General features: G+C 41.5%; 1 protein-coding gene across 2 annotated transcripts in view; it reads right to left on the bottom strand.

Annotated features, from left to right (window-relative positions):
• Positions 1 to 2,307: 2,307 nt before the first annotated feature.
• si:dkey-17o15.2 (UAP56-interacting factor) overlaps positions 2,308 to 16,803 on the bottom strand; it is a 34,774-nt gene continuing 20,278 nt past the window's right edge. For both annotated transcript variants that reach the window (XM_028814646.2, XM_028814645.2), the window contains one exon: positions 2,308 to 2,627. In XM_028814646.2, the coding sequence (XP_028670479.1) occupies positions 2,535 to 2,627 (93 nt within the window). In that variant the 3' untranslated portion in view covers positions 2,308 to 2,534. The remainder of the gene's footprint in view (positions 2,628 to 16,803) is intronic.

The raw sequence follows: 16,803 nt of genomic DNA, 5'->3' as shown, positions 1-16,803 counted from the left end.
AAGCAGGTAGGCTCTCCCTATGATGCAATCCAAATGAACTCCTAGCCTTTCAGTGTGTCATTATTGTACATTTTTTTCTCTCCATTCCTTCATTCTGTGGCAACAAGACTCTACTAGAGACTATTGCCTGAGCAAACAATAAAACCAAAGGCTATTTAGGAAAGGCTTCTGGTTTTGATTTAATTTTGTCTCCAACTTAAGTTTTGTTTTTGTCTTTGAAAACATTGACAAAAGAATAATGACTTTAATTTGACCATTGCCTTTGACAACACCTCTGTTGGACCTCATAACAAAAGATTCATTAATCTTTATTTATGTATCTATTGTAAGTGCTCATTACACAACAGATAGAATTCATTGAGCCATCCAGCCTTCTGACCTTTTCCTCAACACCAAGCCACCTGGACACAGCTAAAGAGCTAACACCTCAGTCAATGAAAAGAAACTCACCTATGATCCTGTTGTTTGATGATATGCTGTTCTCCTGTGCCTTAAGAGATATTTGGTTTAAGTCAAAACTAGGGGGCTTTGCCCCCTGCTCGCTTCGCTCGCCCAACCCCTGCCTGCGCTACGCGCCAACCACTTCCTGTCTCTGCCGCTCGCGTTGTGAAGAGGGAGGCTGAACACACCCCAAGGAGACGCAATCGCTCCTCTGACACCCCCTCTTAAACACATACAGTTTTTTTTACCTCCTCTTTGCTCAATCAACTGCTGACTTGCTGCTGCTGCCATGCCACGTGATCTGCATTTCACACGGCGCACTTCTGTCATATCACCTATGTCCATATATTTGATCTCTTTTTGCTTTTACCTTTTCATCAATATCACACTGAATTTTGATTCCGTGATTGGAATTACATCGTGAAAACGCAACATATAACTGCCCAGGAGTGAATATTGCTTCTTTCTCTGTACAAGAAATGTGTCTGACATAACCACACAGGACTTTTCCAAATCTCTTTGCATAAGCTCTTGTCGCCTCGTGGGACATGAAAGTGTCTCTGAGACAATCACGTCTCGTCTCCTTCCAAGATTTTTTTTTATAATAGACAAAAAGTTAAGATAAGTGCCAAAAGTTAAGATAATTGCTTCTTTTCTCTGTTGTTCAAGAAGGTTTGTCTTCCATTGCCTGTTTTAAAGGGTATGTTTGTACTATAAAAACAGGCTATAAACCAAGGCTGCAAAATTAAATAACCTGTTTTTTAAGATACACACAGCATGACAGTATGAAAATGGAGCAGGTGGCAGAAGAGGTTACTGAAATTTGGGTCTTCCAATAGATTTCATGGTTTGTTAGGTGTACATGTCAACTTCACGCATTTTAGGGTAAAATCTCACTCAAACAACTGATTAATCACAGGACTGTGGAAGAAAATAAAAAAGAGGTTGCACTCAAGATTCAGGCAGAGTGTCAGGGTGGAGGTGCAGAAAGAAGAAAATGTCTAGACATCCGAATGCAGGTAGCCCACTGGAAAACACGAAACAACTCATACAACATATATTTTATTTAAAAATATGATGTCCATAGAATCGTTTATTTAATAGTTTAACATTCAAAACTTGAATTCACTACAAGTACACAAAGTTAAGAGTTAATTTGCATTAAAAAAATATCAACTGTCCGCTTCTTCTGTTTAAATCATTCACTCTGCTTAATTATACAGTAGTGCAACACAAGACCGAGATGGTGTATTTAAAGACACTGTCAATTTCACAATTACAATGTCTTTCACAAACTTAAAAAGATAACTGCTAAAGTAAAATATTTATAATGAAGCGCAAAATGCAATACTGTAAGGGGTAAAAAATTCATAGTAAAAACCTTAAGCTTTAGGATTGATCGATCCAATGGGGATAAAAAATCTTAACATTATCACCTACAAAATATTTATGAGAATACTCTGATAAATGTTAAAATAAAATTTTACCTAACATTACACTTAGAAGTGAAACATTTAGTTATTTGTTGGGAATAACCCAGTTTAGCATTAAACTGTTTAAGAAACCATTTATGCCTTCTAAGAAACCAGTGGATGTACGTGATTGGACAGTATAGTTCTATAAATGCCTGCTCAGGTTTAGTTTTGATTGGATGTCCTTTAAATGATATGTCAGGATGTGTCCTACATCTAATTCAGGCAGGCAATGTTGCCTAGTTGCTGAGACTTTTCAGGATGACTTGCCCAGAGGCTTAAATTAATATAAACTTTCTGAGATGTAGCCAGAAAAAAAAACACAAGTACAGGGAAGACATGGCAAATGTATTCAAGCAGAGGAATCTGTAACGTAGTGACAGCCACTTTGCCACTGAGGCTTCCTACATACTGTATTATCAAAAATTATGAATGGCATTCTGTATGAAAGATGCTATACTGAAATAATCATTGTTCAAAGTACTCAAAAAGAAAATATTTTTGTTCTATTAGAAACAAATTCCAGTCATAATAAATATAATTGACGATTGCAATAATAATAATAATTCCATCCAACTGCTACTATCCGTTTACCAAGCATGTAATTTTCATGAAGATGTTTCACTGGAGTGTTACAGTCCGTCGTCCTTTTCTGGGCATGACTGAACCTTTAATCTGTAGGCTAGAGAAACGTTCATTCAAAGTGATGGCAGTCTGAAATGAATGCAGAAGGCATAGAATGTGTTATTTGTGACAGGACAGTAAAGATAGTAAATCTCTTAAGCAAATCATGAAAATGGTACATACACTATGATGTCATAACATAGAGCTGACCTTTCAAATTGACGTTTTCTTAATAGATGCCATCAGTTTGTTATTTTACCATACAATACATACCAATTCATAATCATCCTAGTTTAATCCAATTCAGGATTTTCCAGGTGCTGAAGTCTATCCCAGCAGCATGAAGAATAAGGCAGAAGCCAGCTCTGAAACTGAGACAACTCAGTCGGTTGGCTTACTTATATTGAAAGGTCACCAGACCACTTAAACTTAAGCTGCATGACTTTGGGATATTTGAGAAAAACTGGAGTACTCAAAAAAAAAAAAAAAAAAAAAAAACCCACGAGAAGAAGCTGAGCTGGGATTTTGAACACAGGACTTTACTACACCACCATGCCAGCCCCCTCCATTACACATGTCCTTTGAATTCTTTTCAGGTTTATAAATTAGCAGTAGGAGCACTCACTGTATGACAAGCTGAGTATGGCCAATGCGAAAACAAGGAGGGCTAGTTGTCTCTCATACAGAGAAACAACTTGAATGGAGAGAGAAAGAATTTCTGGACAATAAATGGAGGAGTATCTCCTGGTCAGAGGTGTGGGTATTCCCTATTGGACATAGTTTTGTAATCTGAAAGTCAAGACTGATCCAATGCATTTAGATAGAAATAGGCTTGAAAGTCCATTTAGTGCAGCTAGACAGCATTCTTCTTCTTTCGGCTGCTTCCATTAGGAGTTGCCACAGCGGATCATCTTCCACATATTGATTTGGCAAAATTTTACACCGGATGCCCTTCCTGACGTAACCCTCCCTATTTATCCGGGCTTGGGACCGGAACAAAGAAACACACTGGTTTGTGCATCCCCTGTGGCTGGGTTGCAGCTAGACAGCATTACGTTCACAAAATGCAATTTACATGCTAAAGTCTGACCACAGGAAGAAACAGAAAAGAACAGAAAAACAAGCTTTTACAAATATCTAAAAATGCTTAGCATGGTAGCGGCAAATGGTCATCCTCCTCTAGAGCAGGCAGCCTGATTGATGTGTGTTCTCTATACTCACCCACTTGTTAGGATTTGGTTTCATTTTAGAATATTTCTTAATTTTTAAAATGTTTTTCAAACTGTTCTTACCAATGGGTCTTTGAAAAATGTTAAACCCAAAATTTATATTATTTTTTACTTATAACTTCTTTTTAAAGATGTTGAAATATTGGTGTATATTGCCACTTTCTGTGGGAAGCACCAATGCGTTTGCTAGTGTTGCTATGAAAAGACATTTAGGATGTGTGACACATGACGTCATAACAGCGATGGTATAAAGGTCAGCTCTGTGCACTTACCGGTTATCTGTGAATATAAATATTCCATAAGAGCTTTGTGAAGGCATTTCTTTGTTCTGTTAGATCTTCTGGTTTTGACTTTTAGTATTTCAGATTTCTAACTACATCTTTATTTTGTGATTTGATGGGATTAATTCTACAGTTTTGGATCCAGCTAGGTTTCATCTTCTGGTTCATTTCCATATCTCAGTTACAGCAGGACACCTTGGTTATTGTTGTGTCTACAAAGTACACTGTTTCTCACTTGATAGAATGCTCTTTATTTTACAAGTCTCGAAAACACAACAACCGAAGGTGCATGCTATTCTAACACATGCGCAAAAACATATGCGTTCACTTTCCATGCGCGCATGCAATTACCATTACAAACATCATGTTATCCAACATTTCACCCCCCCCCCCTTCCCAAAAGTCAAGTATTAAAGGATGTGACAAAATCCCGTAAATGACCTGGACATTGACGGACCCGCTTGGGTCGTTGCTGTTGAGCAACTGATGGTTGGGAGATCTGGGGTGCCACTCCAGATGCATTGCTACAGCTGTCATCTGATGGAGCTGCTGACCTAAAATGGGTACTATGAAACTCAGACCTTGGTATGGTAAGGTCAGGTGCTGACACTTTATGCAGGCGACAGGCATGCCAGCGAGAGCCATCCTGTAACAGAAATGTGGCTGGCGCCAATTGCCTAGTAATTTGAAGAGGTGAAGAAAGAAAGGAGTGCAGCTTATCAGCACAATGTAATTTCCGTACTCTTACCCAGTCACCGGCACTGATATTAGACAACTTCACTCTGTAGCGCTGATCAAATTGCTGTTTCATTTTCTTTTGCCCTTGTCTGACTTTGACAATTGCTGAGGGTGCAGAATGACTTAAAGCCATTGGGCAAAGACAATCTAGTGGAAGTGGGAGTTTCCGACCCATCATTAACTTAGCTGGTGATTTCCCAGTAGATGAGTGTTGAGTTGCCCGGTAGTGAAGTAGGGTTTGGTTGAGGGCAGTATAAAAATTGCAACCTCCCTGAGCAAGATGTGCCCGGATACCATTTTTAAGTGACTGATTAAATCTCTCTACCCCTCCATTTGCCTGTGGGTTATAATAAGCTGTCTTGCGGTGTTCAATGCCATAGATAGATAGATAGATAGATAGATAGATAGATAGATAGATAGATAGATAGATAGATAGATAGATAGATAGATAGATAGATAGATAGATAGATAGATAGATAGATAGATAGATAGATAGATAGATAGATAGACTTTATTAATCCCAAGGGGAAATTCACATATTCCAGCAGCAGCATACTGATAAAGACAATATTAAATTAAAGAGTGATAACAATGCAGGTATACAGACAGACAATATCTTTGTATAATGTTAACGTTTACCCCCCCGGGTGGAACTGAAGAGTCGCATAGTGTGGGGGAGGAATGATCTCCTCAGTATGTCAGTGGAGCAGGACAGTGACAGCAGTCTGTTGCTGATGCTGCTCCTCTGTCTGGCAATGATACTGTTTAGTGGATGCAGTGGATTCTCCGTGATTAGCCAGGTTTCCATCCAAGGAGTTTTTGCGAAAAAATATTTAGCGCTTCAAATTTTTTTACCGATATAGCTGATGGAAATGCTAATTATCGATAAAATGTTGTACATGTCGACATAATATTTTTCCGTTTAACTTTAGCGCATAAATTCCATATCGATACTTCAGATGTCGCAAAAACTACATTGGAAACACTTTTTGTCGGAAAAAAGGGCTTTAACGCAAATAAATATGTCATATTTTCATCACGTGCAATCAAAACGAGAATGGCGGAGCGGTTCGCATGGTCTGATGAAGAGAGTTTTTTTTTTGATTAAGCGTCGTTATTTTGTATTAATTCAAATTTCAGTTTTAATTAAAAACCTTAAGGGAAGCAGGTTACAGTACTAATTCAGTTGTTATCGCACTGAGAAGGGATGTTGAAAGGTAGGCTCACCTGTACAGATCCGACGCTGCAAACACAGCTGCATCATGGGCACTTCCAGGAGTGCCAACGCAAATGTCTCGTATCATGCACCTGTCATCAACAAGGGCCTAGAGAACAATAGATGGCCACCCTTTGGGATTAATGTAATCGCGGTAGCCTTCCATCGGGGGAAGAATAGGCACATGCGTGCCATCCAGCGCACCGTAAATCTGTGGCACAAGATGCACCAAGGAATTGCGGTATGCAATTTCATTGGCCTCCGCTACAGTCGGAAGTCTGATATAACGCCGCATTCATTTTTCTTTAATAGCGGTGCACACAGCATATACACATCGATGGACGGTAGTTTTACTAACCCCGAAAGTTTCTCCAACTACTCTATACTCGGCACAGGTTGCCAGCTTGTAAAGGGCGATGGCAATCCACTTTTGGGTTGGAACCGGTGGTCGGTGGCAACCTGTGATGGGCGCAACATCAGGACTGATGAATCCACACAACATCTCAAACGTCAGCCGTGTCATTCTAAAATGTTGCAGCCAGAGATTTTCTGTGAAGTGTCTCTCCACCACCTCCTCCCAGAAGGTCTTATTCCGTCGTCTCTCCCATACCCGTGGGTTTCGTCGCACTGCGGTACTTTCTTCGAGCTCTAGGGCTATCAGACAAGCAACTGCTTCATTCTGCTGCCGTCTTCGGATATTATGTACAATTCCAATTATTTGTGAAACTGAAATAACAGTAAGCTGGCAAATTTCAAAAAACTGTCTGAATAATCTCTCCATTTCTTTGTTTCTTTGTTTAGTGGAGGGGGTATAACGTGGAAAACAAAAGGCAGATAATTTGCGACATACACAAAATTATGTATGGAAACGGCTCAAGGGCAGATTTTTTTCGCGATACAACAAAACTTATGCGACAGTTTGTTTTGGGGGGGGGGGGGGGGGGACATCATCACGCACACCATTTTATCGATAAAAAGCCAGTTGGATGGAAACAGGCTGGAGACAGCAAATTTCGCACATTTTTTTTACGTATATTCTGTTTGTCGATAACAAAACGTCGCAAAAAACTGGATGGAAACTTCGCTATTGACAGGAGGCTGCTCAGCGCCCGTCACTCTGCCACGGATGTCAAACTGTCCAGCTCCATGCCTACAATAGAGTCTGCCTTCCTCACCAGTTTGTCCAGGCGTGAGGTGTCTCTCTTCTTTTTTTTTTTTATACTTTATTTATTAATTTTTATTGCAATCATTCCATACAAATAGATCATTTTATAACCAAACAAAATTGAAGACAAATCAAACCCCACCCCTGAGAAGGAGAGCTAAGCCAAAGGAGAATTGCTCAGGGCTTTTTAATAAGGCAACAATAAATAAAAGAAAGGGAGAAATAAATATATAGGTAAATAAGAGATGGAGAAGGGAATTAAATGCGGTAATAGTTATTTCTCTTATTCTAAAATAATATTGATTAGATCCTGCCAGGTTTTGAAAAAAATTTGTACAGATCCTCTAACTGAGAATTTGATTTTTTCCAATTTCAAATAATATAAAACATCAGTTTCCCACTGACTTATCAGAGGAGAGTTAGGATTCTTCCAATTTAACAGAATAAGTCTGCGTGCCATAAGTGTAGTGAATGCAATCACTGTTTGCTTGTCCTTCTCCACTTCAAGTTCGTCTGGAAGAACACCGAACACAGCTGTTAATGGGTTAGGAGGAATTGTGATACCAAGGCTGTCTGAAAGACACTTAAAAATTTTGGTCCAAAATGATGTTAGTTTGGTGCAGGCCCAGAACATGTGACCCAGTGAGGCAGGAGCTTGATTGCAGCGTTCGCAGGTTGGATCTTGCCCTGGAAACATTTTGGACAGTTTTAAGCGAGACAGATGGGCTCGATATATAATTTTTAGTTGAATAATTCTATGCTTTGCGCATATGGAGCTCGAGTGAATTTTCTGCTTTGCTACCTTCCACTCCTTTTCTGATATATTGATTAAGAGATCTTCTTCCCAATGTCTTCTTGGATCTTTGAAAGGTAGGGACTCTAATAGGATTTTATATAATGTGGAAATGGTGTTTAATTCCTCGAAATTGAGCAGTATTTTTTCCAGCATTGTGGCAATTTCTGTTTAACAAAATTTCTAATTTGAAGATAGTGAAAGAAATATGTAGCTGGGAGGTTGAATTTTGAATGTAATTGTTCAAAAGATGCAAATATGTTGTCTATATAAAGATCTCTGAGCATTTTAATCCCAAAACTTTTCCAGGTATTAAAAACTGGATATGTTTGCGAGGGTTGAAAGAGGTGGTTCTCTTGCAGAGGTGCCACAGATAAAAGATTTTCCATCTTAAAATGCGTTCTAAGTTGGTTCCATATTCTGAGTGAGTAAAGCACAATTGGGTTATTAGTATATTTGCGATAATACAGAGCAGAGCAGGGAGTATAAAGAAGTACTACAGGATTTTACTTTTATTGAGGACCAAGCCTGTGTATGTTCATTTATTTGTGTCCAGGTTTATATGGGTTGTATGTTTGCTGCCCAGTAATAAAACTGAAAATTAGGTAAAGCCATGCCACCTTCTGCCTGAGGTCTTTGTAGGGTCGCTCTTCGGATATGTGGGTGTTTTCAGTTCCAAATGAATGAGGTTATTGTTGAATCTAACTGCTTAAAAAACGATTTATTGATATATATTGGAATATTTTGAAATAAAAAAAGAAGTTTAGGAAGGATATGCATCTTAACAATGTTAATTCTTCCGGCTAGAGTGAGATGAAGGGTTGACCATCTATGCAAGTCTTGCCTAACTTTTTTCCATACAGACGGCAAATTTTTGTTGATAAAGAGCTTTATGTTTACTTGTGATATTTACCCCTAGGTATTTAAACTGTTCTGCTATAGTAAAAGGTAGGGTGTCCAATCTAATATTATATGCTTGTGAATTCACTGGAAAGAGTATACTTTTATTCAGATTAATTTTAAGACCAGATATCTTTTGAAATTCTGTTAGTGCTGTTAAAACTGCAGGGACAGTGTTTTCTGGGTCTGATATATATAAAACCATATTATCTGCATATAGAGAAATTTTCTGTTCCAGTCCTTCTCTGATAATCACCTTTATCTGATAAGAATTTCGGCAGTGAACCGCCAGTGGTTCAATGGCGATTGCAAACAGCAGTGGCGACAAGGGACATCCTTGTCTGGTACCACGTTCTAGCTTAAAGTAGTCTGAGCAAATGTTATTAATACAAACTTCTTTATGCTGCCTCCCCAGCACACCACCGCGTAGCAGAGGGCGCTCGCCACAACCGTTTGGTAGAACATCTGCAGCATCTTATTGCAGATGTTGAAGGACGCCAGCCTTCTAAGGAAGTATAGTCGGCTCTGTCCTTTATTACACAGAGCATCATTATTGGCAGTCCAGTCCAATTTATCATCCAGCTGCACTCCCAGGTATTTATAGGTCTGCACCCTCTGCACACAGTCACCTCTGATGATCACAGGGTCCATGAGGGGCCTGGGCCTCCTAAAATCCACCACCAACTCCTTGGTTTTGCTGGTGTTCAGTTGTAGGTGGTTTGAATCGCACCATTTAACAAAATCCTTGATTAGGTTCCTGTACTCCTCCTCCTGCCCACTCCTGATGCAGCCCACGATAGCAGTGTCGTCAGCGAACTTTTGCACGTGGCAGAACTCCGAGTTGTATTGGAAGTCCGATGTATATAGGCTGAACAGGACCGGAGAAAGTATAGTCCCATGTGGCGCTCCTGTGTTGCTGACCACAGTGTCAGACCTGCAGTTCCCGAGATGCACATACTGAGGTCTGTCTTTAATATAGTCCATGATCCATGCCACCAGGTATGAATCTACTCCCATCTCTGTCAGCTTGACCCTAAGGAGCAGAGGTTGCGTGGTGTTGAAGGCGCTAGAGAAATCCAGAAACATAATTCTTGCAGCACCACTGCCTCTGTCCAAGTGGGAGAGGGATCGGTGTAGCATATAGATGATGGCATCCTCCGCTCCTACCTTCTCCTGGTATGCGAACTGCAGAGGGTCGAGGGCGTGGCGGACCTGTGGCCTCAGGTGGTGAAGCAGCAGCCTCTCCATGGTCTTCATCACATGTGATGTCAGAGCGACAGGCCGGAAGTCATTCAACTCACCTGGACGGGATACCTTTGGGACTGGGGTGATGCAAGATGTTTTCCAAAGCCTCGGGACTCTCCCCTGTTCCAGGCTCAGGTTGAAGATGCGCTGTAGAGGACTCCCCAGCTCCAACGCACAGGCCTTCAGCAGTCGTGGCAATACTCCATCTGGACCCGCTGCTTTGCTGGCACAAAGTCTCCTCAGCTCTCTGCTTACCTGGGCTGCTGTAATTGTGGGTTGGGGTAAACTCTCACCTATGCTGGTATCAGCAGAAGGATGAGTGGAGGGTGCAGTACTCCGAGGTGAGAGTGAGAGTGGGTTAGGGTGGTCAAACCTGTTAAAGAAGTTGTTCATTTGATTTGCTCTCTTCACGTCTCTCTCAATGGTGGCACCCCACTTCGAGCTGCAGCCAGTGATGATCTTCATCCCATCCCACACTTCCTTCATGCTGTTATTCTGCAACTTCTGCTCCAGCTTTCTCCTGTACTGCTCCTTCACCGTACTGAGCTGGACTCGGAGTTCCTTCTGCACATGCTTGAGCTCATGCTCATCACCGCCTTTAAAAGCCCTTTTTTTCTGGTTCAAAAGGCCCTTGATGTCACTTGTAATCCATGGCTTGTTGTTAGCATAGCAGTGTACAGTTCTTACTGGAACTACAATGTCCATACAGAAGTTCATGTAGTCAGTAGTGCAGTCAACAACCTCCTCAATGTTCTCACTATGTGATCCCTGCAGGATATCCCAGTCCGTAGTTCCAAAGCAGTCTCTCAGAGTCTGCTCTGCCTCAGGGGACCACTTCCTGAATGATCGTGTGGTTGTAGGTAGCTCCCTCACTCTTGGTTTGTAGTGAGGCTGAAGCAGAACCAGGTTATGATCTGCTTTCCCAAGCGCAGGCAGCGAGGTGGAACTGTATGCGTCTTTAACATTTGCATACAGTAGGTCAATAGTCCTATTTCCCCAGGTGTTACAATCCACATGCTGGGAGAAGGCAGGTAATATTTTGTCCAGCGTCACATGGTTAAAGTCTCCAGTGATTAGCACAAGCGCTTAGGGGTGCTGTGTTTGTAATTTAGCAACTGTGGAATGGATGACGTCACCCGCTATCTCCACGTTCACCCGAGGAGGGATGTAAACAATAGCAACAATGACGTGTCCAAACTCTCTGGGCAAGTAATAGGGACGCAGACTTACGGGCAACAGTTCGATGTCCCTGCAGCAAGTGGAGATTTTAACGTTAACATGTCCAGAGTTGCACCATCTTGTACTGACATAGAGTGCGAGTCCCCTTCCTTTGTGCTTCCTGCAGGTACTTGCGTCTCTGTCCGCTCTAACTGTGCTAAACCCGGGTAGCTCCATGTTAGCATCTGGGATGTTAGTTGTTAGCCACGTTTCACTAAAACACAACAAACTGCATTATCTGTAGGTCCTGACATTTTTCACCAGCGCAGCCAGTTCGTCGATTTTATTTGGTAGTGAGTTCACATTTCCCAGGATCACAGAAGGACAGAAGGTTTGTAGCGCCACTTTCTCACTAAACGCTTGGCTTTTATCTTAGCACCGGCTCTGCTGCCGCGATCCCGCCTTCTTACCTCGTCAGGTAAATAGGGAACCATACCGGCGCAGGCATTTGTTCTCAGCACTTGAAGTTGACTACTTGAATAGACGAGTCTCGGTGTGTAAAAATCCATGTCCGTAGTAAAAAGTAAAAAGTGTCCAGGCAATGAGTCCACATAAAAGAAAGTGGTAGGAGTGAACAGTGAAATAGAGAAAAAGGTAGAAAATAAAGTCATACACGGAGCTGCTGGAATGGCTGCCACTCACGACGGCGCCTGAGTCATATCATATCATATATATTATATATCATATGCCATGATTCTTTAGGAATGATGTGAATTCTGCTGAGATAAACTGAAGCCCATTGTCAGTTGTGATTACACGTGGAAGTCCGAAACGGGCTATCAGAGCCTCCAGTCCAGTAGTCTTTGAAGTGACTGTACTCACAGGAACAACTTCAGGCCACTTAAAGTGCAGATCATATATAACCACAAGAAAATGGTGATGGGGAGGAGTGCTGTGAAGTTCACCACAAAGGTCTAGCTGCAGGTGCTCCCATGGATGTGCTGGCCACTGAAGGGGCTGAAGTGGTGGAGGAGTAGGTAACCCTGTCTTTCCACTAACCAGACAAGCAGAGCAATCCTTAACAAGGACTTCTATATCGTTGTCAATACCTGGCCACCATACCCGATCTCGGCACCTCTATTTCATTTTGACAATTCCTAGGTGACCCTCATGAGCCATCGCCAAAATACGAGACAGCACAATAACCCAGAGCAATGCAGTTGTCATTCCAACATGATAGTTCGTATTTTACACGTGCAAATGGGATCAGCTCATCGGATACATGTTTGGGCCAGCCCTTTCTAATATAAGTGCGTAATAATTCAAAAACAATATCCTCTTTTGATGCTTGCTGAAGCTCTGTAAGTGATACAATATCCTGTAGCGGCCCATGCTGAAACTGAATTAGGTCATTGTCTGTGTCAGCAGCTTGGTTGTGAAGTGGCTCCAGTGCTGGTGTAAAGCGTGACATTAGATCAGCTACTACATTTTCCCATCCTGGCTTAAACTCCAGTTGGAAATTATATTGTTGTAAATGATCAGACCACCTATATAACCGTAGGGGCTTGTGTCCTGTTCCAGATGTTGACAGCAAAGAAGTGAGGGCCTGATGGTCTGTCCTCAAAATGAATGGTCTTCCATACAAATAAATATGCCATCGCTCACAAGCCCAAATGCATGCTAAAGCTTCACGTTCCCCTGCAGAGTATTTTTGTTCAGTCAGGCTCAGTGCTCTGGAGGCAAATGCAGCTGGCTTTTCCACTCCTTCTTCCATCTGTGACAAAAGAGCTCTCAAGGCCAAGGCAGAGGCATCACAAGTAACAATTGCCGTACCCTCTGGGTTAAAATGAGAGAGAACTGGAGCAGTCGTGAGTTGCTGTTTCAGGAGATGGAATGCTTCAGCGAATGCAGAGGTCCAATCCCAGGGTGCATCCTTTTTATGAGATCGTGTAGTGGGGTTGTGATAGCTGAATATGGTGGCAGGAAGCGTAAGTAATAGGATGTCATGCCTAAAAATGAAGCAACTTGTGCAGCTGAAATGGGTTCAGGAAGACTGCAAACAACATCCACATTGGACTGCAAGGGTTTAATACCTTCAGCTGATAAGTGGAACCCAACAAAATCAATTTCTGATGCTGCAAAGATACACTTCTCTTCATTTAAGGTGAGGTTGTGTTTTGTAAGCTGCTGTAACACACGTTGTAGCCTTTCATTATGGACAGAAAGTGTTGGTCCATGCACTACGATGTCATCCAGATACACACATACACCTGACATCCCAGCAAAGAGTGATGAAATTATTTTCTGAAAACAACTGGGTGCTGAGCAAAGCCCAAATGGCATACGGGTATAACGGAACACCCCAAGGTGTGTGACAAATGCAGTGAGATCCCTACTATCAGAATGTAGTGGTAACTGCAGGTAGCCTTGTCGTAAGTCCAGTTTAGTGAAAACAGTGGAACCATGAAATTGAGATGTAATCTCCTCAGCTGTTGGTAGTGGGTATCTTTCTGGGACCACAGCCTTGTTAACTGCACGAAGGTCAATACAAAGACGCAACCCGCCTGACTTTTTACGAACAATTACTAGATTGGAGATCCAGGGCGATGCACTAACTGGTTCTATAATCCCTTCCTCCAGAAGCTGTTTCAACTGTGCAGTAACATCATCTCTCAGTGCTAGTGGTGTTCGGCGCAGTGGCTGAATGACAGGAGGTATGGACGGATTAAGTCTGGGCTTGTGCACAAACTCCAATAGGCATCCTAGACCATTAAACAGGGCAGGCCATTTCTGCACCCATGGAGAAGTGACTTGCAGGATTTCTGCACCATCGTAATCGAGAACAAAAAATCCGAGTCTGAGGAAAAGGTCAATACCCAGAATATTGGCTCCTTGCTTTGTAACATAAAAGCAAAATTCAGAAAGAGATCTTGTCCCATAACGAACATGTAACAGCAATGTTCCCAGAACATCAATCTTAGTATGCCCATAACAAGCCAGAGCTATAGATGGCCTCTGCAAAGGTAAGTGAGAATAAAACTGCTTGTATGAAGCATAATTAAGAAGAGACACTTTAGCGCCGGTATCCAAAAGCAAAGGTATGCACACATCCTGTATATATACTGCACAAGTCTTGAAGTTAGGAGAAAGAGAATGCACTGCATGGATAGATGCTGGTGCTGAATGTAAAGGTGAGGGCTGCCCAGATGCGGGCACTTGGGACGAACGACAGCATCTTGCAAAATGGTTAAATTTGTTGCATTTTCTACATCGCTGACCTCGTGCTGGACAACTTGAGTCCCTGTGCTGGTGATGGTTAGATCCACAATTCCCACAATATTGTCCTGAAATACTGGGGTTTCTCTGCGCTTGCAGGACTGGGGCAGCTGTCTCAGCACAGTTATCACTGAAAACGGGCTGTAACGTCTGCGCTGATAAAGCAGGAGCTGCTGTTAGCTGCGCCGCGCTCTGCACTGCTGATTCAACCTGGCACGCAATCTCTATCGCTTTCTCTAGTGTGAGTTCGGCCGATTCCATCAATAATCTCTCCCTCGCAGGTGCACTATGCGTTTTCTCTATCAGCTGATCCCTTATCATCTCGTTCTGAAGCAGACCAAAATTGCAGTGCCCTGCTAATTCCCGTAGCACGGCTGTATATTGTCGGATTGACTCACCCGTCAACTGGCTACACTGGCGAAAGTGAAACCGCCGTAAAAGGACGCTTTGTGTTCCAGAAAAGTGCTTCTTGATGGCCTGAACTGCCACGTTGTATGAGTCAGTTGCCCCCAATGTATGAAAAACACGTTGCCCTTCTACGCCCAGACAATGAAGCAAGATGGCACGTTTGCGTACTTCAGGTACTGAGTCCAAGCCAAGCGTGATCAGATAAGTTTGAAAAGATTCAAACCAGCGAGTCCAAGGCACCGAAGGATCACCAGGTAAAGGTAAGAAAGGAGGTGGTGGTGGCAGCGAAAGTTAAACCATTCTCGTCGCCAAATGTTGTGTCTACAAAGTACACTGTTTCTCACTTGCTAGAATGCTCTTTATTTTTCAAGTCTCAAAAACACAACAACCGAAGGTGCACGCTATTCCCACACATGCGCAAAAAACATATGCGCTCACTTTCCATGCGCACATACAATTACCATTACAAACATCATATTATCCAACAGTTATCCCTCACAATTTGCCCTACCAGGACGTTTCCCAGTGGATTGTTCCCTGTGGGCCATGCTGTTAGCTCAGACTGTGAGACCAAGAGAGTGAAGAACATTCTCAGTGCTCCTCTCCAATCATATGATCCTGCTATTTCCCTGGTCATTCCACACCTCTCTAACCTAGCAGCCTGACCCAAGCAAACAACAGGGTTATGTGAGACACAGATGAGAGAAGTTTCTTTAAAAAAAGAAAAGAGGACAGGGCTGAAACTTAGGGGAAAAAGTGAAAAATGGCGTAAGAAAATTAGCAATTGATGACTGATTTATAACTAAAGCAAGTTGTGTAGTAGAGGCCACCTCATCAGCCCATTTACTATGACAACCTTTGGTGTATGCAAGCCAAGATAGTTCATCAGAACATTCAAATTAATAGATGTTTTAAAAATGTATTAAGCAGCGACCATAATGGTGAAGGGTAAAATGAAAGCTTAGGAGAATGGTATTAAAGTCCAATGCTAAATAAGATGACAACATAGTTAAAATAGTACTCTCTGAACGTATTTCATCTAGTTATTGTAGCTCTATACAGATATTTTAATAAGGATTTTCTCCTGGTTTTGAATCTTTATCCTTTCCATTTAAAAGAACACTCTGCCTCACTCACTCAATAATAACCACCAAATTTTAATCTTTGTCATGTGGGACAGAGAAAGAAAATCATTAAAATAATCACCTATAATAGGCTCACAGGAAACATGAGCTAAAAAAGAACAAAAGCTTTTATGTTGACTACAAAATATGAGAGTGAATAACTAATATAAAAATATCCAGTTTTAAAACTGCATCGATCTATTGTCTCTACACCATCTTTTTAATTAGTTACTGGTGTTAAAAATGTTCCTAGTGTTTGGTTAAGAATAATTTCTATATTTTTGAACTCATTGATTTTAAATATTTGATCATTTTTACTTTCTCGTATACAAAGTATAGGGAAAGTATTCTAATCGTCCAAAAATTCGACCTCAAGATTTGAGGAATCTTGACGTTTTAGATCTCCCTGAGTTCGATTTACTTTCTCGTAGGGAAACTATTGTAATCATCCAAAAACTCAGTTTTGAGATTTTGATGAATCTCAACATTTCAGACCTCCCTGAGTCCGAAAATACCAATGGAATTATGTCTCTGTGTGTGTGTGTGTGTGTGTGTGTATGTACAAAAAAAGTAAAGCATTAGGTACAAAACGTAGATTTCTATGAACTTTTGAGCTATTTCTGCAAACCAGAAGTGGTACTTTTTTTTCATGGAGCTGCAGAGTCCGATACATTCAACTTTACTTTTATATTAATTGTTCAATATATTATTAATTTGATTTGATTTGTTGTTC

This window comes from Erpetoichthys calabaricus, chromosome 12, assembly GCF_900747795.2.
Source record: "Erpetoichthys calabaricus chromosome 12, fErpCal1.3, whole genome shotgun sequence".
Lineage (NCBI taxonomy): Eukaryota > Metazoa > Chordata > Cladistia > Polypteriformes > Polypteridae > Erpetoichthys > Erpetoichthys calabaricus.
Note: the sequence above shows the minus strand (reverse complement) of the source record. Positions and strands in the feature narration are given on the sequence as shown.